General features: G+C 50.5%; 2 protein-coding genes across 8 annotated transcripts in view; one reads left to right on the top strand and one right to left on the bottom strand.

Moving 5' to 3' along the window:
- The window catches only part of SETDB1 (SET domain bifurcated histone lysine methyltransferase 1), a 35,033-nt gene extending 20,753 nt beyond the window's left edge, over window positions 1–14,280 (top strand). For 3 of the 5 annotated variants that reach the window (XM_064588495.1, XM_045896693.3, XM_064588497.1), the window contains 13 exons: window positions 1,183–1,312; window positions 1,972–2,146; window positions 2,437–2,595; window positions 3,466–4,092; window positions 4,527–4,643; window positions 9,600–9,769; window positions 10,308–10,936; window positions 12,011–12,039; window positions 12,142–12,274; window positions 12,502–12,667; window positions 13,052–13,263; window positions 13,525–13,613; window positions 13,759–14,280. In XM_064588495.1, the coding sequence (XP_064444565.1) occupies window positions 1,183–1,312; window positions 1,972–2,146; window positions 2,437–2,595; window positions 3,466–4,092; window positions 4,527–4,643; window positions 9,600–9,769; window positions 10,308–10,936; window positions 12,011–12,039; window positions 12,142–12,274; window positions 12,502–12,667; window positions 13,052–13,263; window positions 13,525–13,613; window positions 13,759–13,876 (2,754 nt within the window). In that variant the 3' untranslated portion in view covers window positions 13,877–14,280. The remainder of the gene's footprint in view (window positions 1–1,182; window positions 1,313–1,971; window positions 2,147–2,436; window positions 2,596–3,465; window positions 4,093–4,526; window positions 4,644–9,599; window positions 9,770–10,307; window positions 10,937–12,010; window positions 12,040–12,141; window positions 12,275–12,501; window positions 12,668–13,051; window positions 13,264–13,524; window positions 13,614–13,758) is intronic. The other 2 variants (XM_045896695.3, XR_010410744.1) reach the window with 2 other exon arrangements.
- Window positions 14,281–14,466: 186 nt separating this feature from the next.
- Window positions 14,467–24,546, bottom strand: CERS2 (ceramide synthase 2). 3 transcript variants are annotated; one of them, XM_064588507.1, is made up of 12 exons: window positions 23,794–23,889; window positions 22,757–22,942; window positions 18,633–18,806; window positions 18,096–18,213; window positions 17,794–17,912; window positions 17,297–17,354; window positions 17,143–17,193; window positions 16,816–16,908; window positions 16,286–16,414; window positions 15,981–16,087; window positions 15,697–15,850; window positions 14,467–15,532 (listed from the first exon to the last, which is right to left on the bottom strand). In XM_064588507.1, the coding sequence occupies exons 3-12, from the start codon at window positions 18,803–18,805 to the stop codon at window positions 15,392–15,394; spliced, it is 1,143 nt and encodes a 380-aa protein (XP_064444577.1). In that variant the 5' UTR covers window position 18,806; window positions 22,757–22,942; window positions 23,794–23,889; the 3' UTR covers window positions 14,467–15,391. The 3 variants fall into 3 exon arrangements, with proteins under 3 accessions (XP_064444577.1, XP_054368609.2, XP_045752653.2); XM_054512634.2 differs by lacking the exons at window positions 22,757–22,942; window positions 23,794–23,889 and adding an exon at window positions 24,436–24,546; XM_045896697.3 differs by lacking the exon at window positions 22,757–22,942 and having other exon boundaries at window positions 23,794–23,937.
- Window positions 24,547–24,627: the final 81 nt, after the last annotated feature.

Here is a 24,627-nt window from a genome sequence, read left to right on the forward strand (position 1 = left end):
ATAAAATCTTTAAAAAAAAAAGTAAAAAATAAATTTTAAAAAGTAATAATTTTTATTTATTTTTTATTTTTTAAAGATTTTATTTATTTATTCATGAGAGAGAGAGAGGCAGAGGGAGAAGCAGGCTCCCCCCTGAGCAGGGAGCCCGATGCGGGACTCAATCCCAGGACCCTGAGATCATGACCTGAGCCGAAGGCAGACGCTTAACCATCTGAGCTACCCAGGCGCCCAAAAGTAATAATTTTTAAAAAGTAAAATAAATTCCCTGAATTTAATTATGAGCTAATTTGCATGTTGGTTTGTTTTTCTCTCTCAGAATACTTGCATGTAGGCACAGAGAAGGCCATTTGTCCAGGGTCAGGGTTTTGGTAGCATAGTGAGACAAAAAGGCATCAGAGAATTAGAGGTCTTGATGATCTTTTTTTTTTTTAAGATTTTATTTATTTGAGAGAGAGAGAGAGAGCAAGCAGGAGTGGGAGAGGAGTAGAGGGAGAGGGAAAAGCGGACTCCCCGCTGAGCAGAGAGCCCGATACAGGGCTCGATCCTGGGACTCCGAGATCATGACCTGAGCCAAAAGCAGATGGTTAACTGACAGCCACCCGGGCAACCCTTGATGATCTTTCAAGGCCCAGTTTAACTCTTGGATCTTCTATGCCTGTCCTCCTTTCCCCTCTCATGCCTTTCTTAGAGTTACAGTCCTTTGAGCTATCCTCAGCCCTTTGTTCCTAAGGCCTTATAGTCCATGTCACACCACTTATACTAAATATAAACATTTGTCTCTCGGGGCGCCTGGGTGGCTCAGTCGTTAAGCTTCTGCCTTCGGCTCGGGTCATGGACCCGGGGTCCTGGGATCGAGCCCCGCATCGGGCTCCCTGCTCTGCGGGAAGCCTGTTTCTCCCTCTCCCGCTGTGTCTCTCTGTCAAATAAATAAAATCTTTTTTAAAAAAAAAAATTGTCTCTCCTGTAATTTCTTAAGTAAGGAGCATATGTTTTTCTTTTCTCATTTTCCTCATGGCTGTCATGGAGCCTGGAACATAAGTTTATTAACAGATAGGGAATTTGGGATTCATCAGGGAGATTTCCTTCAAGGAGGCACCTGGAGGCGTATTCTCCACAGATGGCAGGATAGATTCTAGCCTTTAATTCATCTCCCTCCAACCTTCCTTCCTCCCAATCCCCTAGGATGACAAAAGATGTGAATGGATCTATCGAGGCTCTACACGGCTAGAGCCCATGTTCAGCATGAAGACATCCTCAGCCTCTGCATTGGAGAAGAAGCAAGGGGGACAGCTGAGGACACGTCCAAATATGGGTATGTCCTGAAGGACACCAAAGGGGAGGAAAAAAACGGACAAAGCAGCAAAGGAGAGCATATACAATAGCTGTCCTTCGTTTACCAGGATGACACTGCTGACTCATTGGAAACAGGATGTGCCCTGAGTTGTTTCCGGTAGTTCTGGTGGATTTGTGGTGCTGCCTCCACAGGCGGTGGCTCTGATGCGTTCTAAACGGCCCCGTAAAAATCTGAAACGACTGTTAGGGGCCGATGTGGTAGTAGGTACCTCTGTTATCCACATGAGGATTACCTGCTTGGTATGTGATCCATGGTCATTTTTTTAAAGCCCAAACGGCTTTTGTTTTTATATATTCCTGGCATACTTTTTGGTTGATTTTTCCTGATAACGTTACTTGATCACAAGTACACATTTTTAAAATTTTTCACTGAAGAATAACCTAATTACTAACATAAACTGTGTTTGAGGCAGGAAGATAAAACCTTACTGAGTCAAAGCCAGCCTGTGCCAGTATTTTCACTCATTGGTGTAAATAATGAAAACCAACAGTCTTAACACTTACTCAAAATGTTTCCATTGCTGCTTATTTACATTATGTAAATTGAGGATCGGGTGTGGGCATGAATATACTTGACACAGCTGTCATCCTCAGTGGTCAGTTTCCTTTTTCCTCTAGGTGCTGTAAGGAGCAAAGGCCCTGTGGTCCAATACACCCAGGATCTGACCAGTACTGGGACCCAGTTCAAGCCAATGGAGCCCCCGCAGCCTACAGCCCCTCCTGCCCCCCCGGCTCCCCCTGCCCCACCTGCCCCACCTGCTCCCCCTCAGTCCCCACAGGCAGGTGACAATGAGTGAGTGATATTCTTTTTTATTTACTAGTTTCTTTCACATTGCATTTTCTGTATTCTTTTTTTTTTTTAAAGATTTTATTTATTTATTTGAGAGAGAGAGAATGAGAGAGAACAAGCACATGAGAGGGGGGAGGGTCAGAGGGAGAAGCAGACTCCCTGCCGAGCAGGGAGCCCAATGCGGGACTCGATCCCGGGACTCCAGGATCATGACTTGAGCCGAAGGCAACCAACTGAGCCACCCAGGCGCCCCATTTTCTGTATTCTTTACTGTATGATGTCTAATCTCTTAGCAGCTTGGAAAGTCAGCTTGCCCAATCTCGGAAGCAGGTAGCCAAAAAGAGCACATCCTTCCGGCCAGGTTCTGTGGGCTCTGGTCATTCCTCCCCTACATCTCCTGCACTCAGTGAAAATGTCCCTGCTGGGAAACCTGGAAGCAACCAGACATACAGGTGAGAAACTCCCAGACTCTCTGGGGAGGTGGCAGCGTGGACTAAATGGTCACTGTATGGGGGATGTTCCTTGGTTCCAATGTGCTTAGTTAAGGTTATGATGGTGAGGGGTTTGGACTTGAAAGCTTTTTTGTTTGTTTTTAAGATTTATTTATTTGTGGTTTGGACTTGAAAGCTTTTTTTTTTTAAAGATGTATTTATTTATTTGAGAGAGAGAGAGTGTACCCGTATAAGTGTGGGGAGGGGCAGAGAGAATCTCAAGCAGACTCCGCACAGAGCAAGGAACCTGATGGAGGGCTCAACCTCAGGATCCTGAGACATGACCAGAGCTGAAATAGAGTCGGACATTTACCCAACCGAGCCACCCAGGTGCCCCGAAAAGAAAGCTTTAACTTGGCAAGTTTCCAACAAACAGGGTGTAAAAATAATTGAATTAGAAATTAGGTGCCTAGAACTATGGACTCACTAGAAGTTATTTGTTAAAACTTGTCATTGAACGTGGTGTCACGATTGGGACAATAGGGATTACTACTGCTGCCCTCATTGAATCACAGGAGTGAGTAAAGACGTCTGTAGGACACATAAAAGGGGAAAAAACATTGGTAGAAAACTGGACTGTATTTCTATAATTCACAGGCAAAAAAAGTGTTAGGAAAAGTGATACTGTTGAGGTAGAGATGTTTTCAGTCAGTGAAGAGTAACCAGAGCCTTTCATTGTCCAGGCAAGGGAAAACATGACTTCTTTGTGTCCTCTGTAGCTTCCCGGGCACAGCTGTTTGAAAGGTCAGTGGGTTAGCCAGCTGCAAGGGGTCCTTCTACAGCAGAGAGGTCCTATTGCCTTCTTACCTGATCTCTTGCATGTCCTTGCAGATCACCTTTAGGCTCCACAGCCTCTGCCCCAGCAGCACCCTCAGCACCTCCAGCGCCCCCCGCCTTCCACGGCATGCTGGAGAGGGCCCCAGCAGAGCCCTCCTACCGCGCCCCCATGGAGAAGCTCTTCTACTTACCTCATGTGTGCAGCTATACCTGTCTGTCCCGAGTCAGACCTATGAGAAGTGCTCAGTACCGGGGCAAGAATCCTCTGCTGGTCCCACTACTCTATGACTTCCGGCGGATGACGGCCCGCCGCCGAGTTAACCGCAAGATGGGCTTTCATGTTATCTATAAGACACCCTGTGGCCTCTGCCTTCGGACAATGCAGGAGATTGAACGCTATCTTTTTGAGACTGGTTGTGACTTCCTCTTCCTGGAGATGTTCTGTTTGGATCCATATGTTCTTGTGGACCGAAAGTTTCAGCCCTATAAACCTTTTTACTATATTTTGGACATCACTTATGGGAAGGAAGATGTTCCCTTATCCTGTGTCAATGAGATTGACACAACCCCTCCACCCCAGGTGGCCTACAGTAAGGAACGAATCCCGGGCAAGGGTGTTTTCATTAACACAGGCCCAGAATTTCTGGTCGGTTGTGACTGCAAGGATGGGTGCCGTGACAAGTGAGTTGGTAGGGTAATTGCTGGCCCTGCCTCCAACTTTGTTATCCTTGTCTTGTCTTTCCTTTGCCTTAAATCTCCTTTGTTTCCTATTTACGTCCCTCCTCGGCTGGAGTTCCTGCCATAAGGCCTCCGTGAAAGCTATGAGAGAGGCTCAGGTCTGACCTGGCCCCCACTGCATGCCCCTGGGTGCTCGTGTCCTGTGTTTGTTTCTTCTGATCCTCCCCCTTTTCCTTTGTGCCCCTCTATCGTGCTTTCAGTTGCCACTTGGTTTCATTCTATCTTACTCTCACTCTGTCATGTTCTTACTGTCTCTTCCCTTCTCATTTACGTGTATGACAGAAAAGAATTTCACTGTCTTCTCCCTATCCTTTTATAGTACTTCCTGCCTCTAAAGAAAGTCTCACAGCTCTAGCCGTCATACCCTTCTTTTTCAGGTCCAAATGTGCCTGTCATCAGCTAACTATCCAGGCCACAGCCTGCACCCCTGGCGGCCAGATCAACCCTAACTCTGGCTACCAGTACAAGAGACTAGAAGAGTGTCTGCCCACAGGGTAAGTAGGGGAAAGCGAAGTACCTCGGAGATAGAGTTCTAAAAATTAGAACCAAAAATAGAGTAACTGAAACCAGGTGTTTTTTATCAATTAAATCTTATTTACTGAATTTCTAGCACATGTTTCTTCCTTGGGCTTTCATTTAAATGAAGACTTCTAATGATTGAATAGGATCTAGGAATTGCAGTTAAAGATGTTCTTAATTTCATAGTTATATGTATATCCTAACAGACTGCGGTTACGCTGGCAAGGGAGATGTGTTCAGAGAGAAATATGCAGGGACCTGATTATATAGGACTTTGTAAATGAGAATAAAAATTAGAACCAAATCATGGTGTGATAGGAAACTGTTAGAGAATTTTAAGCAGGCAAATGATGCCATCTGCTTTTTGAAGGTTACCGTGGCTTCTTTGTGGAGACTAGGTCTTAGGGCAGCAAAAGTAAAACTGGGAAATCCACTTAGGAGATTAATTACGGGAATATAGGCAAGAGACGGTGGTTGCTGGGGCTTGGACTAGAGTGCACACAGCGAGTAGAGCTGAAAGAGGGTAGAGTTGGGATTCATTTGGAGGTAGAGCTACAGAACTTGATAGATTGACTGGAGTGGGAGGGAAGTGGCAGAATCAAGGACAAGTCCTCTAAACTATAATTCAGCAACAAAGTGGGTGTTGGTGCTTTTTACTGAGAAGAGTAGAGGAGTGGCAGGTCTGGGAAAAACTCAGCTTCTGCTCTGGCCATGTTATGTTTGAGGTGCCTCCTAGGCACTCCAAGGAGAAATATCAAGAAGGCAATAAGATTCCTGGAGAGAAGTATAAGGGCTGGACATAAAGAATTAGGAATCCTGAACACAGAGGGGAGAGGTGATATTTAAAGCCTGGATGAGGGCGCCTGGGTGGCTCAGATGGTTAAGCGTCTGCCTTCGGCTCAGGTCATGATCTCAGGGTCCTGGGATCGAGTCCCGCATCGGGCTCCCTGCTCCTTGGGAGCCTGCTTCTCCCTCTGCCTCTCTCTCTCTCTCTCTCTGTCTCTCATGAATAAATAAATAAAATCTTTAAAAAATAAAAAATAGGGTGCCTGGGTGGCTCAGTTGGTTGAGCGACTGCCTTCGGCTCGGGTCATGATCCTGGAGTCCCGGGATCGAGTCCTGCATCGGGCTCCCTGCTCGGCGGGGAGTCTGCTTCTCTCTCTGAACTTCCCTCCTCTCATGCTCTCTATCTCATTCTCTCTCTCAAATAAATAAATAAATAAATAAACTTTAAAAATAAGTAAATAAATAAAAAATAAAAAAATAAAGCCTGGATGAGTTCACCTAGAGAGAATATTGATAAAAGAAACGATAAGGGGGCCCAGGAATAAGCCCTGGGCTCTCCAACTAGAGACTGAGCAGAGGAGATGAAGCCAGCATGTAAGATTGAGAAGGGCAGGGAAAGGGGCAGACAATGAAAGAGGGGGATATAAAACTTGGTAAAATGGTTATATGTGAACATGGAAACTAAGAAACCTGGTGCTCAAGATAAATAATTAGCAGAGAGAACAGAAGAAAGGAGAAAAACATCAGTGAAATGATTCAGAAATTTTCCCATAATTGAAGGGTCTGTTTCCAAATGGAGAATGCCTGTCATGTCCCAGCATAACAGATGAAAATAGATCCCCACTAAAAAACGTGATAATAAAATGTGATCATTGTGTCCACAGAACACTGAAGACAAAAAAAAAAATCCTAAAAGCTTCTGGAGAAGAGAAATAGACCATAAAAATAAAGACTCAGAATCTATCTTCAGCCTTCTCAAAATAACATTGGAAGCTAGATGGAAATTAAGGATTCAGAATTCGAAGAGGAAATTATTTGTAACCTAGAGGTCTAAGCCCCAGGCTATGAGTTTTAAGTGTTAAAACTAAAGACATTTTTTAGACATGAAATACCTCAAAATTGTCAATTAGTCCTCTTCCCAGAAAGTTAACTGGAGGGGCGCCTGGGTGGCTCAGTCAGTTAAGCATCTGCCTTTGGCTCAGTTCGTGATCCCAGGGTCCTGGGATCAAGCCCCGCCTCAGGCTCCCTGCTTGGTAGGGAGCCTGCTTCTCCCTCTCCCTGCCGCTCTGCCTTCTTGTGCTCTCTCTCCCTCTAATAAATAAGTAAAATCTTCTAAAAAAAGAGAGAAGGAAGGAAGAAAGAAAAGAGAAGAAAAAAGAAAAAGTAAGTTAGTTAACTGGAATTGTTTGCCAGAATAAGGGGAAAAGTCAAGAGAGGGGAAGGCATACTGATCCAGGAAATAGAGGCTCCAACTCAAAAGAGGATTGAGGGGGCACCCACAGATGGTGGGGTGAAGGAGGCTTCCAGGCTGACAGCTGTGCACCAGACAGGACAGCCAGCATGAGAGCAGCGCGCATCCGGCTGCAAGAGAAGCTCTGGGAGAATGGGCTTGGTAGAAAACCTGGTATGTCTGAGGATCTTCACAAGAGATGGAGGCTACCAGGGAAGTCAGAAGATGAATTTGTGCTGAATGCAAATTGAAAACTAAGCAAAGGAAAAGACAGTTACTAGCTTTAGCTGCATCCTTGTATCATTTATGTTTTAATTATAATAAAACTTGAGTGTTGTAACAATGTTGAGATTTGCTAATGCTGGGCAGTAGATGAGTGTTCTTTTTTCGTGTTTGAAATGTTTCATAGAAATATTTTCAAATAACCACAAATAATATGTCACCTCCCTGCCTAAAACTTTAATAGCTTCCCACTGCACTTTGGATTTCATTCTAACTCTTAATCTTGGGTCACAAGACACTGTACTGTCTGGCCCCTTCCTATCTCTCTCCCTCCAAAACTGTTCTAACCACACTGATATTCTTCAGTTACTGAATCCAATTTGCCCAGTGTTTGCCAGCCTACCTCAGGGGCCTTTGTACATGCTGTGCCCTCTGCTTGGCATCCGTCCACTGTTCTTTGCATGGTTATCTTCTTTAACCTTGAGCTCTCAGCTTTAATCTCACCTCCTCAGAGAGAGCTTTCCTGGCCACCCGAAAACTAGGTCATTTTTACTCCCTTCATGCTCTCGTTTAACACCCTGTTTGTGTTTTTTATAGCATCTGGGGCAACTTTCGTTTATGTGTTGCCTTGCTTTTTTTTTTCATTAGCACATAAGCTCCATGGGGATGGGAACCTGTCTTGCTCAGCATGGTATATCATGGGCAGCTAACTGACCCAGTGCCTGGTACATAGTAACCACTCAAACAAATTTTGTTGAATGAATGAATGATACAGTATAGCTACTCTGAAAGTTTCATAGGGTGGTGATTAGACCTAAGTTCAAATTCTGACTTCATCCATTCTAAGCTGATCTTGTTTTATTAGCTGTAAATAGAAGAATTGAACACAAACAGCCGCCATCCCTACTGAGGTTTTAAGGGACCTAATGAAGTTGTTTCTTGATATGGTGCTAGTTACATGGTGTGTTCAGTTTGTGAAAATTCATTGAGCTGTAGACATGTATGTGTACTTCCCTCTGTGTATATAATGCTTTCATTGTTTTATTTTTGGGTAATCTCTACAGTCAGTGTAGGGCTCAAACTCATGACCTCTGCAATTGAGTCACATGCTCTACCCACTGAGCCAGCCGGGCACCCCACTTCCCAAGATTTTAAGGTTAAAAAAACGTCCTTATAGGGCTGCTCCGAGGATAAATAGAGAATGTATGTAAAGCCTATTAGCACAATGCCAAACACAAAGTATATGTTTATATGTTCAGTGAATAGAAGCTGCTTTTACCAACTTTGTCCAAAAGGATAGGACTAATGTCATCAACTCTCAAATCGTACGGTGTCATCTATCCAACAGTAGATGGAGCAGAAACATTGATGCCTGGGGCGCCTGGGTGGCTCAGTTGGTTAATCAACTGCCTTCGGCTCAGGTCATGATCCTGGAGTCCCTGGATCGAGTCCCGCATCAGGCTCCCTGCTTGGTGGGGAGTCTGCTTCTCCCTCTGACCCTAACCCCTCTCATGTGCTCTCTCTCAAATAAATAAATAAAATCTTTAAAAATAAATAAATAAAATAAAATAAAATAAAATAAAATAAAATAAAATAAATAAAAGAAACATTGATGCCTGAAAAGATAACTTTTCTCAGTATAACTATTAGCTAGATCTCTCTAATTTTGATGGTTTATTTTTTAAATAATCTGTGCAGTTCCTTAAACTTGATAGAATATGAGCTCCCTGAGAGGAAAGATTATGACTTTTTCCATTATTGAGTTCCCAGTGTTTTACGTAGAACAGCTTTTGGTGGTTAGTAAATATTCACAGAATAAAAGGATAAAAGTCAGCTATACCCAAACTTTTGTTCCAATTCCTCCTCTTTAGTCTTTCTTTTTTTTTTAAAGATTTTATTTATTTATTTGACAGAGTTACAGTGAGAGAGGGAACACAAGCAGGGGGAGTGGGAGAGAGAAGAGCAAAGCCCCCCCCATCAAGCAGGGAGCCCGACTCGGGGCTCGATCCCAGGACCCTGGGATCATGACCTGAGCCGAAGGCAGGCGCTCAATGACTGAGCCAGCCAGGCGCCCCTTTAGTCTCTTTCAGTATCTATTATATTGGCTTTTGCTTTTCTCACATATCTTTATTTTTATATATCTCTTTCTATGAAGTGATGTAGTCTGTCTACTATTTCAACGGCTCTTAATCTGTATTCACATCAGTTTGCTTCCTTTTCTCCAGGTGATGGCATTCTGGTATTCACTGTTCCTAACTAGTGCTATAAATTACCTGTATAAATCACTTTTCCCTCTTCTGAATTATTTCCTTGTGCTCTATTCCCAAATGAATCAAAGAGCATAGTTCCTAAATTCACTCACTTAGATCACTACCTACTAAATGATGAAACCTTAAGAATTGTAACAGTTCTATGGACTGAACGGATGCTCTGGTGATCATGTTATGATTGAGTTTATTGTCACTCCTCCCAGAGTTTACGAGTGTAACAAGCGCTGCAAATGTGACCCAAACATGTGCACAAACCGGTTGGTGCAGCATGGACTCCAGGTTCGGCTACAGCTATTCAAGACGCAGAACAAGGGCTGGGGTATCCGCTGCTTGGATGACATTGCCAAAGGCTCCTTTGTCTGTATTTATGCAGGTTGGTGATGAAACAAAAGAGTTGCCTCTGGGATTAGGACGTGGTGGGGAATTGAATCGGAGAGGAGCTGAACAGAAGAATAAAACTTGGGAGTAAGAGGAGGCCAGGATTTTCTTCTGTAAAGAACAGGACAAGTGATGATGTGCCTGTCCGGGTGGACCAGGAAGGGACGAAGAGCTTTATAAGGACAAGAAGGAAAAGGGATGAAAGTGGACGTGAGGATTTTTCAGACAAGGGACATGGGAGCAGAGTCCAGTGTGTCGTTTTCTCCCACGTCTCTCCATCCCCAGGCTTTTAGCATAGCTGCAGACACCCTTTTGGTAAACCAAGAGGAAGATGGGATGGCAGAAAGGGCAAGATTTAAAACTAGAGGAAAGCTGCCTGTCTTCTCATAGTTAAGACACTGAGGAGACAAGGGAGAGCCCATAATGGAGGTGTTTTGACTGTGTGCTGGTGGGCTCGGTATTGCTGGAAGGACCCCTATACTTTCTAAAAGATCCTCATAACCATGGAAGGCCTTTAATTCTCTTCACTCCAGGCAAGATCCTGACAGATGACTTTGCGGACAAGGAGGGCCTGGAGATGGGTGATGAGTACTTTGCCAATCTGGACCATATCGAGAGCGTGGAGAACTTCAAGGAAGGCTATGAGAGTGATGCCCCCTGTTCCTCGGACAGCAGCGGGGTAGACTTGAAAGACCAGGAGGATGGCAACAGCGGTACAGAGGATCCCGAAGAGTCCAATGATGACAGCTCCGATGACAACTTCTGCAAGGATGAGGACTTCAGCACCAGCTCCGTGTGGCGCAGCTATGCCACCCGGCGGCAGACCCGGGGCCAAAAGGAGAACGGCCTGTCGGAGACAGCTTCCAAGGACTCCCGCCCCCCAGACCTCGGCCCCCCGCATATTCCTATCCCTCCAGCGATCCCTGTCGGTGGCTGCAATCCGCCTTCCTCTGAAGAGACACCCAAGAACAAGGTGGCCTCGTGGTTGAGCTGCAATAGTGTCAGCGAGGGTGGCTTTGCTGACTCTGACAGCCGGTCCTCCTTCAAGACTAGCGAAGGTGGGGAAGGCCGGGCTGGGGGAGGCAGAGGGGAGGCTGAGAAGGCCTCCACCTCAGGGCTGGGCTTCAAGGATGAGGGAGACATCAAGCAGGCCAAGAAAGAGGTAAGTGGTGGCAGGAAACTCTGAGAGTGGCAGCTTCTGTGTAACTTTGGTGTAGTGACTTAATGTGGCTTACTCTCACTCTTCAGCATGTAGATTACGTGCGGATGGATATCTTTGGCAAACCGGATTATCTCCCCCTCCACCCAGCACATTCCTAGTGCTGAAAGGACCAAATTATCTTAAAATCAACCTAGGGAAGAAGTATCTGGTTCATTCGAAAGTAAAGGATATATAAGTAGTTGTTTTTTTTTTTTAAAGATTTTATTTATTCATTTGACAGAGAGAGACACAGCGAGAGAGAGAACACAAGCAGGGGGAGTGGGAGAGGGAGAAGCAGGCTTCCTGCGGAGCAGGGAGCCCGATGTGGGGCTCGATCCCAGGACCCTGGGATCATGACCTGAGCTGAAGGCAGACGCTTAACGACTGAGCCACCCAGGCACCTCAGTAGTTTTTTTTTTTTTTAAGTTAAGTGTTATTTCAAGTTATCTACAGCATTGATTTCAAATTATTTACAGCATTGCTGTCTTTTGTTATACTTAAAAACCAAGAATTGAGGGGCGCCTGGGGTGGCTCAGTTAGGCATCCGACTATTGATTTCGGCTCAGGTCATGATCTCAGGGTCATGAGATGGAGCCCGGCACTGGGCTCAAGTCCACTTGAGATTCTCTCACTCTCTCCCTCTGCCCCCTCCCCCTGCTTGCACTCTCTATCTCGGTCTCTCTCTCTCAGATAAATAAATCCTTAAAAAAAACAATTGATTGTAGATGTATTTTTATTGATGTTGAAACTTAGCACATTATGGGTGGTAAACTGTGTCCCTTGTCCTTCTAAGATTCTGCCCGTAGTGTTTGCCTTGAGCATTTTATGCCTGTCATTGGAAAGGCTGGAAACCCCCTCTCAGGTGATGTCCTCATGAGAACATGAGTGTTCTGTCAAGCTGCAGAGCAATCTCTAGATAGCGTACTTCTCACTAGCTGAGGTCTTTGGAGGTCATTTGAGATCAAGTCTAATTGTTGGATTTGTTACTCAGGACCATTGAAAACATTTTAACCTTTCACTTGCTCTCTCTTCCAGGACCCTGATGACCGAAACAAGACGTCAATGTAAGAGCCTCTCTTTCTGACCTGTTTCCAGATCTGCCTTGTTTCAAACCTATAAAAGAAACCCATCATCTGACCCCCTCTCATCCCTTCTCCTCCCATTAGAGTTACTGAAAGCGCTCGAAATTATGGTTACAATCCTTCTCCCATGAAGCTTGAAGGACTTCGCCGCCCACCTAGTAAGACTAGTATGCATCAGAGCCGACGACTCATGGCCTCTGCTCAGTCTAATGCTGATGTAAGTGACATTCTTCCTCAAGCTGGACCTCACCTCATCAGGGCCTTAGTGATAATTCCCAATATATCCCTTGTTTCTTTGGCTTCCTGCCTCCTTTTCCTTCAGCCAGCATCTAATCTTTCTCTTGCTGTAGTCTTAGCTTCTTCCTGTCTAACTGTAGAAAAAGCAAGAACTTGAATGGGTCCTCTCCATTTACTCTTCTTTCTTCTCACCCTTCTGTTTCCCAGGATGTCCTAACATTGTCCAGCAGCACAGAAAGCGAGGGGGAAAGTGGGACCAGCCGGAAGCCCACCACTGGTCAGACTTCAGCCACAGCAGTGGATAGCGATGATATCCAGACCATCTCCTCTGGCTCTGAGGCAGATGACTTTGAGGACAAGAAGAACATGTCTGGTAGTCTGGAAGAATGTTGGGGGTAGTAGGAAGGGATGGTAGGACAGTTGGGATAGGGCTTTTCTAAGGAAGCTAAAGAAGTGGGAAAACATTCAGATCTTAAGAGTTGACGCATGTCTGGGAGGATTCTCTGATTCCCAGCTCAGCTGTTAATGTTGTTCAACACATCCCCTTCCTCTCTCCTTTTCACTTCCCTACTCTCTTCCCTCAGCTCCTTTACCCAGCAGCTCTAATCCTGCTTGAAAAAACTGCCAATTAGGGTCTTTGCTTTCAGGGTCACAGCTCATCAGTATTCCTGCAGTGCAATGAGTGGGATGGAAATGGGGGTCGAAGGTCCAGTCGTGAGGTGGGATGGGGCCTAACCCTGTTCTCCTTCCTGTCCAGGTCCAACAAAACGCCAGGTGGCAGTAAAATCAACCCGAGGCTTTGCTCTTAAATCAACCCATGGGATTGCCATTAAATCAACCAACATGGCATCCGTGGAAAAGGGGGAGAGTGCACCTGTTCGCAAGAACACACGGCAGTTCTATGATGGGGAAGAGTCTTGCTATATCATTGATGCCAAGCTCGAAGGCAACCTGGGCCGCTACCTCAATGTGAGACCCCTCTCTCTCCCCTCTAGATGCTGGATTATCCCACTGTTCTCAAATGTCTAGTTCTTTTTAACACAACTATATACACCTACCTTTACTTGTTAGAAATTCTCGATCTTTAGGATCTTAAAGAGGTAGCTTTCTTTCAGAACTTCCCTGCTATGATGGGGAGGATCAAATGGCATTTTTTTGTCCAACTCACACTCACCCCACAAAGCTGGGTGGTTTTCTCGGTTCTTATGGGTCCTGTCCTTAAACCCACAGCATAGCTGCAGCCCCAACTTGTTTGTCCAGAATGTCTTCGTGGACACTCACGATCTTCGCTTCCCCTGGGTGGCCTTCTTTGCCAGCAAGTAAGAAGGGGTCAGGGAGGCGGTTGGTTGGGTAAGAGCCGCAGCCCAGGGTTGAGGAGGGGCAGCCCCCCACCTGGTGCTCCAACTCCGCTCGCACGTGGTGACGTGCTTCCTTTGCCGCCCCCTCCCCTGTCTTCCTGCCCAGGAGGATCCGGGCTGGCACAGAGCTCACGTGGGACTACAACTACGAGGTGGGCAGTGTGGAAGGCAAGGAACTGCTCTGCTGCTGCGGGGCCATCGAGTGCAGAGGGCGTCTTCTTTAGTGGACAGCCTTCTTCTCAATTTTCTGAACCCTTCCCGAACCGTCCTTTCCTCAGGAACTGGGTCTTCCTGACTGTTCAACTCTGATCCCCACGTCTCCCGTCTAGCTCTTCCCCCAGCTCCTGGTAGATAGAAATGGGAGCTCTGGATCAGGAGATCTCTTCCAATGTGGTGCTAGCAGGCAAGGTCCCTCCTCCACCTCCTGAAGCGCCGGGGGTGGGGGGAGGTCACCACGCCGACCTGGGCCTGATCTCCCTCAGTCCTCCTGTTACTCCTCCCTCCCAGCCTATGTTTGTTCAAGTGTTCATGCTTCTGACAGACTTCATTCCTGGAATGAGGGCTGTGTATTCACTATCCTTGATTTGTATGGTTTCTTGAATGTCTTTTAACAAGATGTTAAAACGAAGATTGTGATTTGATTTATCTTCCTCAGCCCCCATTCTCCCAGTTCTGGGTCTTTCGGTGACAGAGCTATTTCCACCCCCAGTCCTTCCCAAGGGGCAGCTGTCATTAATCTCATACCTTCTCTACTTTTGCTTTTTCTTATTTGCCATGTAAAATTTTAAAAAGGAAACATTACATAACCATGAGGAAGACTACCTTAGTTTATTTAGTTGATCTCCCTTCTCAGTTCCTACTAGTCTCAGACACTTATTACCATGTTTTACTTAATCTTTAATATATTTTAATTAAAAAAAAAACCATTAACAGTACATTTTGGTCTGAAGTGGTCCCTCTGCTGAAATGCCAGGTGCTAGCTGTAATTCTGGCTTTAAAACCAAAACACCAAATGTTTAATAAATAAAAATAAGAACTAATTGCCATTCTATTCCAAACCAGCTAGCCTAGGGGATGAGGCCAGAGGAAGGAGGCAGTAAGATCTTAGACCTGTGATGACAGAGAGCTGGCAGAGAAATAACACGTAGACCATCCAAGCAGTCCCAGTATGGGCCCCCAACACACACACTTTTTTGGCAGAGGTAGGGTAAGGGTCTTATGTACCCTCCTACACTCAATTCATTTGTGTCTCAGGAGGGAAAAAAAGCTCAGCTTTGGTTTCTGGCCCAAGTTAGGGAACCTAGAAAGGTGAGCCTTGGTCCATCTTTGGCAGAATGAGGCCCACAGATGGGACAGTAAGGCACGACCCTGGCTCTGGAGGTCAGGGAGTCTAAAGCAAACAGCTAGGGCCAAATTCTGAAGAATAAGGAATGTGAGTTGTAATTGCCACCCCCAGAGCTGAGGCAGGGCCTCAAAAGCAATAGAAAGGACAACCTAGAAAACAGAGAGGAAAATAAGTCCATCCCCCCCTCTGGCAAAGGATACACCAACCTCCCCTCTACCTGGGGATAGGCTGGTTAGTTTGGTTAAAGGCAACTGGGTGACAAGCAGGGGGTTGGGACACAGGAACTCTCTCCTTGCTTTCTGCTTTCTCCCCAGGGCTTAAAGTGGTCCTCTGGGGAGGCCAGCCTAGTTCCTTGGCTTTACGCATTAATCTGAGGGGCAGCAGGGACAATGGTTCAGTCATTCTTACGATGGTTGTTCCTGAGGACAGGGTGGCCGTTGGCTAGGGGTCGGCTCTTTGCCCCTCCCCCAGCTACAGCCTCCTCCCCCTCTGAGCTCTCCGTTTCTTCCCGGTCGCTGCGTTCATCTTCTACCAGCTGTGGAGAGGGAAAAGAAGGGTTACATGCTGTCCTCAAACATGTAAACTTGTCCTGCTGCACCCAGGGCGCCACAGTAGTGTCTTGGCAGGATGCTTGCCGACGGGGCGGGGAGGTTGGGCTGTTTCTGGAGTTGAGGGTAGTAGGGCCTACAGATCATTCACCTTTCCAGTTATGAACTTGTGGGCCATGCGCAGAATGAGGTAGGCCCAGAAGATATGCAGCAGCTGTAGCACTCCCATCATGGAATTGAAGAAGTAGTAGCCGAAGAAGGCAGGATAGAGCTCCAGTGGGTAGACCACAGTGCAGTGCAAGATCCTGCAACGGGAAAGGACAGACGGGATTGTAAACACACGAAGTGGTGGTTGGGGTAAGGACAGATAAATGAGGCGGGGAGAGGCAAGACTCCTGATTCCTTGAGGACAGGAGTATAGTCTGGCCTACTCACCAGAAGGGCAGGATGACCAGTCGGGTGATGATGAAGACAATGGCGAAGACGATGAAGATGTTGTTGCAGGTGTTTTTCCATCCCGCATAGTTAAACATCTTGGCTGACTGCACAGATGGCCCCCGTCCATCATCACAGGCTCCTGACTCTCCCACATACATTCATATATACACTGGCTCTGTGCCCCCACCTCCTTGGTCCCAGGAATGTCAACCCCCACCACCACCACCCCCCAAAATAGGAGAGGGACAGGAGAACCTGCACCGGAGTCTCTAGGTTTGAAGAAATGCCCGGGGAAGCCTGACCTCTAGCAGGTAGTCGGAAGAGTCATGCAGAGCCATGATCAGCGTCCCTGCTCGGATGTAATTGGCAAACCAGGAGAAGCTGATGAGGATGATGGTAGCCACGTGGTGGATGATCTGTTCCTTGAAATCCTGCAGAAAAGATGCAGACTCCAGGGGACTTTTTCCTGTTCCCCAGCCCCCACTCTAATCCTACTTCCTCCCCCTTCCACTTAGTTCCCCTTAACCCACAGCTCCATCCAAATACTCAGAAATCAGGGCGCCTGGGTGGCTCAGTTGGTTAAGCGACTGCCTTCAGCTCAGGTCATGATCCTGGAGTCCCTGGATCGAGTCCCGCATCGGGCTCCCTGCTCAGCAAGGAGCCTGCTTCTCCCTCTAACCCTCCCCCCGTCATGTACTCTCTCTCTCTCTCTCATTCTCGCTCTCTCAAATAAATAAATCTTTAAAAAAAAAAAAAGAAATCAAAGGGGAAGGCTCTCCGTCCAGGGCTTTGTTTCGGCTTCTAGGCTTAATGGCACAGCTCCCTGACCCACCTTTCGCTTGACATCAGAGGCAATGCTGAAGAGCAGGGACCAGTAGAAAGAAAGTTCAATCATGTAGTACCAATACTGGGAAGGGATGGTACTCTGGGTGGAAGAAGGGAGAGAAAGGGAAAGGTAAGGTACCCCGAACAACAGGACCCAAGGGTCTCACTGTCCAACCCAACCCTTCTACCCCGGGGTTGTTTAGCACCATGACTCCAGTGCCTTCTGCCACATGTTCCAGAGACCATCTCTTCATAAGGGTGTACATGTCCTGGTCCTGCCCTACCTTGATCCTCTTAATCACCCCAGATAAGGAGTCAGGACCCCATCTCATACCTGTATGGGATATCCCTCCCAAACCTTCTTCATGTCATAGAACCAGGGTTTCTGTAGAGAGACGGTGAGAGGTTGAGAGGAGAGACCCACGTTCTATGGCCTCACACCACCTTGACAGAGAACCTACTCCCACCTCCCAGGAACCCCCACTCACGTCCACAATGACGGCCATGCCAGCAATGAAAGCGATCAGGTAAAAGGTGAATCTCCAGCTGGAAGAGGAAGCGGAAAGGGCGAGGAGAGTGGCTGAGAGAGGGGCACAGCCCTCCAACCATTGCCAAGTACCCCCAGATATCTTCCCTCTCAATATCATTAATCGGGGTGCCTGGGTGGCTCAGTCGGTTAAGTGTCTGCCTTCGGCTCAGTTCATGATACCAGGGTGCTGGGATCGAGCCCCGCATCGGGCTCCCTGCTCCGCAGGAAGCCTGCTTCTCCCTCTCCCACTCCCCCTGCTTGTGTTCCTGCTCTCACTATCTCTCTCTCTGTCAAATAAATAAAATCTAAAAAAAAAAAAAAGAATATCATTAATAACCAAATTCACCTCCTCACCTAGGCACAACCTCTCCCTGCATATAGCCATGGCCCACCCCTCCCAGCAAGACATCAGACCTTCCTCTGCCACCCAGCTTCTCTGGCCCCAACCTCCCCTACCTGGCTTCTCGGAACTTCTTGAGGAGACTGGGCCGGTCCTGGTTTCGGCGGCGGCGGAACCAGCGCTCCACCTGGCGGCCAGAGAGCCCACTCTGCCGCAACAAGAGCTCTACCTCTGCCTGGGTGTGGTGAAGAAGCCCATTACGTTCAGCGCCCCCATCCTCCTGCCACCGCCTCCCAGCAAGAACCTAGGTCAGCACCACACTGCCCTCTCATCTCTTCACCCACCAGGGCTGGCCTTGCAACCTGCGCCCTCCCCAGGGCGCACTCAGTGATCCCAGAGCAGGGCCTGCGGCGCACACCTGTTTGGGCTGCTTGCCACTGGTCAGGTAGAAATGCTCCAAGGTGGGGTTGGGTGGTGCCCGCAGCCGAGTTTTCTCCTTTACATTCAGAAGGGCGGCCAGTGGTGTAGCCACATAACTGAGGAAGGGACAGGAGTGAGAAGGGTCTGTCTCTTTAAAGCACCTCAGTGTCTTGGTAGCCCCTAGCTGGCAGGGGAAAGAACTGCAAGCTCAGGCAACTTTATCCTGGGCCTCAGTTTCCCGGCAACCCCCTCTGTGGCCTCCTTGGGCTGCCCAAAGCTGACAAAGCTGCCTGTGTTCACTAGTGACCAGGCGGGGTGGAGAGGGAGAACAAATGACCATTGAAGGAAAGGGCCTGGGGGTGCTGAGCCCTCAGGAAGACAATGCTGCGTTCAGTGGGGGGGCACATAGTAGGCAGGGATCTGGGTGGCCAGAAGAGCAAGGTCCGGGACCAATTAAACAGCAAGAGACAAACTTAAGTGCAAGAAACTGTGGCTGGCGGCCAGGGAAGGCATGGGGGAAGGTTGGTATGCTCACAGCTCAAAGAAGTATCGAACGATGAGGAAGAGCAAGGCCAGGGGTAGTGTGATGTAGAGGTCTGAGGCTTTGGCATATACACGTCCATCCCGGTCTTCTAGATCAGCCCAAGTTAAGTTAACAGGCAGCCACAGCCGTTCCCACCAGAAGTAGTCATACAAGGTCTGGAGCATCCTGAGTGAGGAGGGGGGAAGGCAGAGGGGATCACAGGGGGCAGCTATGGGGGAAGAGAAAGATGAAAGTTTCCGTGGTATAACAAAGGAGCAGGGGACAGAGACTCAAGCCCTGGAGTCTGGTCCTGGCCACATGGCCTTGGACAAACCAGTTTCCTTGTCTGTAATATGGTGGCTTTCCAGTTCTAACATTCACCATTTACCACAACTGAAGATGCTGATGACCCCCAGGAGTCCCAGTTCTCTAGAACTAAGAACCTTGGGGTCTCCCTGTCATTTTGCTACCCCCGCATGGAGGACAGGAAGGATCTGGCCCTAGGAGTTATAACCAACAATCTGAGTAAAGTGGGAGGCACCTTCTCTTCCCCCCACCCCCACTCTCCAGCTAGCCCCTCCATCCCTCAAGCCAACCCACAGCTGGAGGCTTCTGTGCCAAGGAAGCCCAAAAACAGATTGCAGGGCTTAGGCAAACCCTACCTCCTCCTTCCCTACAACCCATCTGGACAGCAGGTCCCTAGGGAAAATTAAGAGGCCAGAGTAAAGCAAAATTATGTCCCTAAAGGATGGCGAGCTCCAGGACAATCAGTAAACGTCAAACTATTCCACAGGAGATTAACACCCCATGCCGAGCCATCCAATCCCTGCACATAAGGCAGAAGCGTCTTTTCAGAAACAAAGTGAAGGCAAGGCTGCAAAGAATTTGGGATTGGGGGCCAGACAACGGAGACAGAAGACCCAAGGCATCTGGTGGAACTAGGAGCTATTTCTTAAGGCTCATCCAGAAAATAGTAACTAGTCTGCAGGGGAACACCCATCACAAAGACTCTCAGCTCAGGGAAAAACTGTTGCTTCCCCATCCCCCCACCCCGCCTCCCCCTTTCCTTCCACAGGGAGGTAGTGACCAACCACCGGCCACTTGGATACTGGAATGAGGGAGGGTACAGACCTCCTGAGAGGTGTCCTCTAGAGCCATTGTCTGTGGCTCCCGAGGGGGGACAGCAGCTGCTGGGAGCTGAGAGCACAGCAGCAAGATGGTCCCATGGAGTCAGTGATGCCAGGACCAACAGAATGCCTGGCAGTCCTGGGACTCGGCAGTGAAGACCAGCGGGACAACAAGGGCAGAAGTTTCTGGGCCCCCAGCCCTCATCCTCTCAGGAGGGCTGGGGGGGGGGGGGGTTGCTGGTATTCAGGCTGACTTAGAACTAAAAGCTGACGCAGAAGGAAGGTGGTCTCCTCCCACCCGGAGGGAAGAGAGTGGGAGACTGTTGTCCACCGCGCACCACAGAGCGCAGTGCCCCTGGCTGAAGGCTGATCAGATCTGGGCCGAGTGGGGCTGGTGCTCCGCAGGCTCTTCCCCCCGCTCCGCCCACACCCACCACACAAGCACTTGCGAAATCCCTCTCAGAAATCCCTCTCGGCCTGTCACGGGTCAGTATTCCAGCTCGAGGACTTTACCCTCTTGTCCCCACTGCTGGTCACTGCTCTCAGATGAAGTCAGAGGTCAGCACTGACAATCAAGGAGCTTCAGCTCCACCTTCACCCAGGAACACTCATACACACTCATACACACACACACACACACACTCTCCAGGCCTCAGCTCCCGAGGGCAGTGCCCCTTTTCCTCTACCTTAGCCAGAATAAATATTTAATTAGTTAGAGATGGAAGCCTTTGGAACTGAACAAAATTAAACATAATTCTCCACAGTGGCACTTCTCCCACACAACCATGTGCAAACACACTTTTTTCACAGAGAAAATTGAGTAGAGAAGGAAAAGGCAGAATACCTAGATGTGCTAGCACGCCTCTGGATCCTCCTTCCCACCTTTTTAGCTTAGCTAGATTGGAGGTGGGGGAAAATGACTGACACATCCCCTGACTTCCATGTCTCTTAGAGCCCACCTTGTCCTCCACTGAGATCTAAAGCCAAAAGTACAGACAGGCCTGGGCGCCTGGGTGGCTCAGTTGGTTAAGCGACTGCCTTCGGCTCAGGTCATGGTCCCGGAGTCCTGGGATCGAGTCCCACATCGGGCTCCCGGCTCAGCGGGGAGCCTGCTTCTCCCTCTGACCCTCTCCCCTCTCATGCTGTTTCTCTCTCTCTCTCAAATTTTAAAAAAAAAAATCTTAAAAAAAAAAAAAAGTACAGACAGGCCTGGGTATCGGGCCCATCCCCACCCTGGTCAGTGGAAACTGGCAGGAAGTTTCTCTGTCAGGGACATTTGGAGGATTAAAGATTCAGAGGGCTGGCTGGGGTCCCAGAGGGTGTGAGTGGGGCCCCTCTCCCTGACTCCTGGGGCCCAGGATTGTCTTCTGCCAGTCTATACAAAGAAGGTGAGGAGCTGGAGAAGTAAGCAGAAAAAAGGCCAGAGAGTGGTCAAGGGCAAGCACCAGGATAGTGCAATTATCTCAACCCCAAGACAAGATGACACCTATCCCCTTCCCATCCCAAGCAGGGAGAGCCAGAGAACGTGGTGAAATGCAGATTAATGGGGGCTCTCTCACACCTGGGAGCAGGCTTTCTGTGACCACAGCCCTCCCTTGCTGCCCAGTACTTCCATTAGCAGAGTAAAGCTACCCCATCCCTGCCCCCTCCCCACCCCCAGAGCCTAGCCCAGCAGGGAGAGGCACCAGATTCAGCAGGGTCAGGGCTTCTGACTCAACATGGGGGGCAGGGTGGGGAGGACAACAGGGGCTCCCAGCAGCCTCGCTTACACACCCGCTCAGAACCAACAGGTCCGCTCCGAGGCAGGGATGCTAGCTTCTTGGCACCAGAGCGCCAAGCCAAGCATGGGATCCCATAAACAAGAGGCTGGGGCAACAAGACAGGGACGTGGACTCGGTATAGGGAGACAACCCTGCTTTTCTGGCCAGTTGGCCCTCAGGGTAGATATTTGATTGTCTGAGGGAGAAATCACACCTACAGATATTCTCCCACTCACAGAATTTACTCACCGCACACATGAAGAGACAACAGAGTGTGTGTGTCTGTTTGTCCCTCTCACACAGACACACCTGCCTCAGAGACACAGACGCCACTCTGAGGCACAGGCTGCAGAGGGGCTGGCAGAGCAGGGATTTCACGGGCACTGGATTACCAGGAACTTGAAGAGGGCTCTGCCCAGCCCCCAGCCCTTGCCCCATCTCTGACTGACCCCTCCCAAACCCTCAGAGATGGATGTAAAGGGGGCGGAGGGTCCCCATGGGGGCCTGTAAACCCAGAATGCTGAGAGGGCAGAGGTTTGAGTCCATGAGGCAGGGATCTCAAAGACTCAATGTGAAAACAGTCCCGCTGGCTCTCAGAGCTTGAAGAAATAATTGAGCAAAATAGGATCAGCAGAGGAGAGACTGACAAACACAGGGTCCCACAGGCTCCCAGCTGCCACTGAAGCCTGAGGGACTACAAAAAAAGTGGGAGGGTTCGAGTAAGTCTTGTTGAAAACTTTCTTTTAGCAACAGCGTGTTAGGAACTCGAAGGCTGCAGCATGGATGAAGCCAACAGGAGGTGTGTCATTGCTCCAGAAGGCAGGGTAGGTCCCCAAATTTAGCTTGTCTGGGCCGCCCCACTAGAGGCCCCAACACACCCAAATACTGTATGTGACTAGAGCCTCCAGGGGCAGGGGGAGGCCGGCAGGTTAAAGAGGCGGGGGGGGGGGGGGGGGGGCGGCAGCGCTGACGAGCACAGTAAAGGACCCGCAGGGTGCCAGGCTCCTGGCCAGTGACAGGGGAGAGAGGAGGCCCTGCCTCCAGGGGGAAAGCTGGCCAGAGGCCCCAGTGAAGGGACTGGGCCTTGGGGTACCAAGGGAGACAAGGAACTCTCTCTCTTTGGAACAGAGAATCTGTGCGGGTCACTTTAGATTCTGGCCAGGCCCAGAGGGACAAGGCTGCAGACAAGTCCTTATCCCTAGGAGCCCATCACAAGTGCAGTCAGCCACCCACATTTGGCCCCGGTCACCTGGACTTTGGTACGGGGCAGCGACCCCCTCCAACACAGATGTGGGAGGGATTGCCTGCTGGAGGCCTTCCCAGGTTCGCTTCTCTGTGAAGAGGGGCTCACTCCGTTCCTCAGGATCCTCAAAAGCCCCCTGAGTACTGGGTCCAACAACTCAGGGAATCAAGCCCAGGTTTTGATGCCAGGAGCCTGGCTTGGGGAGAGAGAGAAACCCCCAAGCTGAGGCCAAATATTAGCGCCACACACCTGCAATTAACCTACTTGCCAGAGAGCCTCCAGGCCGGTAATTAACAAGCCGTGGCCCCGAAAACCAGTTTCACCAGCAGCTTCCCCCTCCCCAGCCCAGCCACACACACCCCATAACGGTATAGGAGCCTTAGCCTTGGGGGACCGGGGCAGACACTCAGAGCCACTCCTTCCTGTTTCCCGTTAAGCACATGGACGCTCTGACCCCGCTCCCGCAGCGGGCACTGGGGGCCGGTGCGAACAAAAAGCAGCAGGACCCTCCCCGCCCTGCCACTCCAGCCACCGGACCGGTGCAGGCCAGGAGCGACGCCGCGGGCCCGCTGCCAGGCTGGGGCTCTCGCGCAAATGGTCACCAAGCTCTTCTCCCCAACAAAGGGGGCGCCTGTGGCTCGGGCCCTCCCTCCCAGCCCCTACCTGTTGCCAGGAGGGCTTGCCTCTCCCGGCTCGGGGCGGCGCGCCCCACCACGCCGAGGCGCCCGGCCAGCCTGCCCTCGGGCGGCGCTGGGGACCCGGCCGCTGCCGCGAGGCGCTCCGGCCCGCCCTCCCCCAGGCCCGCCGCCATGAGCGCGCCGGGCACAGGCCCCCGAGCCCGCGGCTGCCGCCCCCCGCCCGGCCGCCCAGAGCCCGCGCCCTGGGCCCTCTGTCCTTGTCGCCCCCTGCTGCCTCCGCAGCGGGGGCCCTCTCGGCGGAGCCGCGGCGGAGCGGCCCCCACTTCTCCCAACTTTTCCGCGGCCGCTCCCCGCGCCACCCCTGCGCGCAGCGCCCGCGGCTCCCAAGCTGGGGCCCCGACTCACTCGGCGGCAGCGGCGTCGCGGAGCTGGCCCGGCCGGGAGCCGCTGCTCCGTCTCTCCTGGCGTCCGCGCTCCGGGCCCCCTCCGGACTGGCTCGGCTCGCTCCTCCCCTCCCCCTTCCGCCCGCCCGCCCGGCCGCCCGCTCCCTCCCTCCTTCCTCCTCCGCCCGCCGAGCCCAGCCGAGCCGCGTCCGAGCCCAGCCCGGGAGAGCAAGGCCGCGGGCGGCCCAGGAACCGGGAGACTGGGCGTGGGCCTGCGGCCCGGCGACGGCAGCAAGAGGAGGGAGGGCAGCGGGGCGCAGGCCTGTGCGCGGGGCGGCCTCGCCCAGCCCCCGCTCGCTGCCGCCGCCCTTCCCGGCCCTGGGACCCGCGCCCTCGCGGGCCAGCCCCGCGGCCGCGCCCACTGTAATCTCGGCGCCGGGAGAACCCCCCGAGGGGGGAAGGCTGTGTGCGGGCCCGGCGGCCACTCCGGGCTCCCCGTGGCCCTCGGGGACAGACCCGCGAGATGCCCGGGGATCCCGGGCCAGCAGCGGCAGAGCGCCTGCCCCACCCGCCCGCCCCCAACTGCGGTTGGCGACTTCAGCCCTGCTGCGGCCCCCGGTTCCCCGGCCCGACCGATTGCCACACTTCCCAGCTCTATACCCACTGAGCGGCGGAGGGAGGAGAGCGCCCCGGCCTCGGGCGAGCGAAGCCTGGGGGAGTCCCTTCCGAGTGCGGTGCGGCCAGGCCGAGCGCCTCTCCGGGCCGGCCCAGGCAGCGGACCCTGGTGATTCCACTGCCCTTCCCTGCGCAGAGCCTGCGGCCCCTGCGAGATCCCCCACTGCATCCGCGCCACAAA

This window comes from Mirounga angustirostris, unplaced genomic scaffold (genome assembly GCF_029215605.1).
Source record: "Mirounga angustirostris isolate CCGP_5_RB_7025 unplaced genomic scaffold, mMirAng1.0.hap1 SCAF_4, whole genome shotgun sequence".
In the NCBI taxonomy this organism is placed as follows: Eukaryota; Metazoa; Chordata; class Mammalia; order Carnivora; family Phocidae; genus Mirounga; species Mirounga angustirostris.

Coding starts and splice junctions, on each gene's coding strand:
- CERS2 (XM_054512634.2), bottom strand. CDS start 18,805: ATGCTCCAGACCTTGTATGACTACTTCTGGTGGGAACGGCTGTGGCTG. Junction 18,214..18,632: donor GTTCGATACTTCTTTGAGCT/GTGAGCATACCA, acceptor TCCCTTCCTCAG/TTATGTGGCTACACCACTGG. Junction 17,355..17,793: donor AAGAAGTTCCGAGAAGCCAG/GTAGGGGAGGTT, acceptor TTCCTCTTCCAG/CTGGAGATTCACCTTTTACC.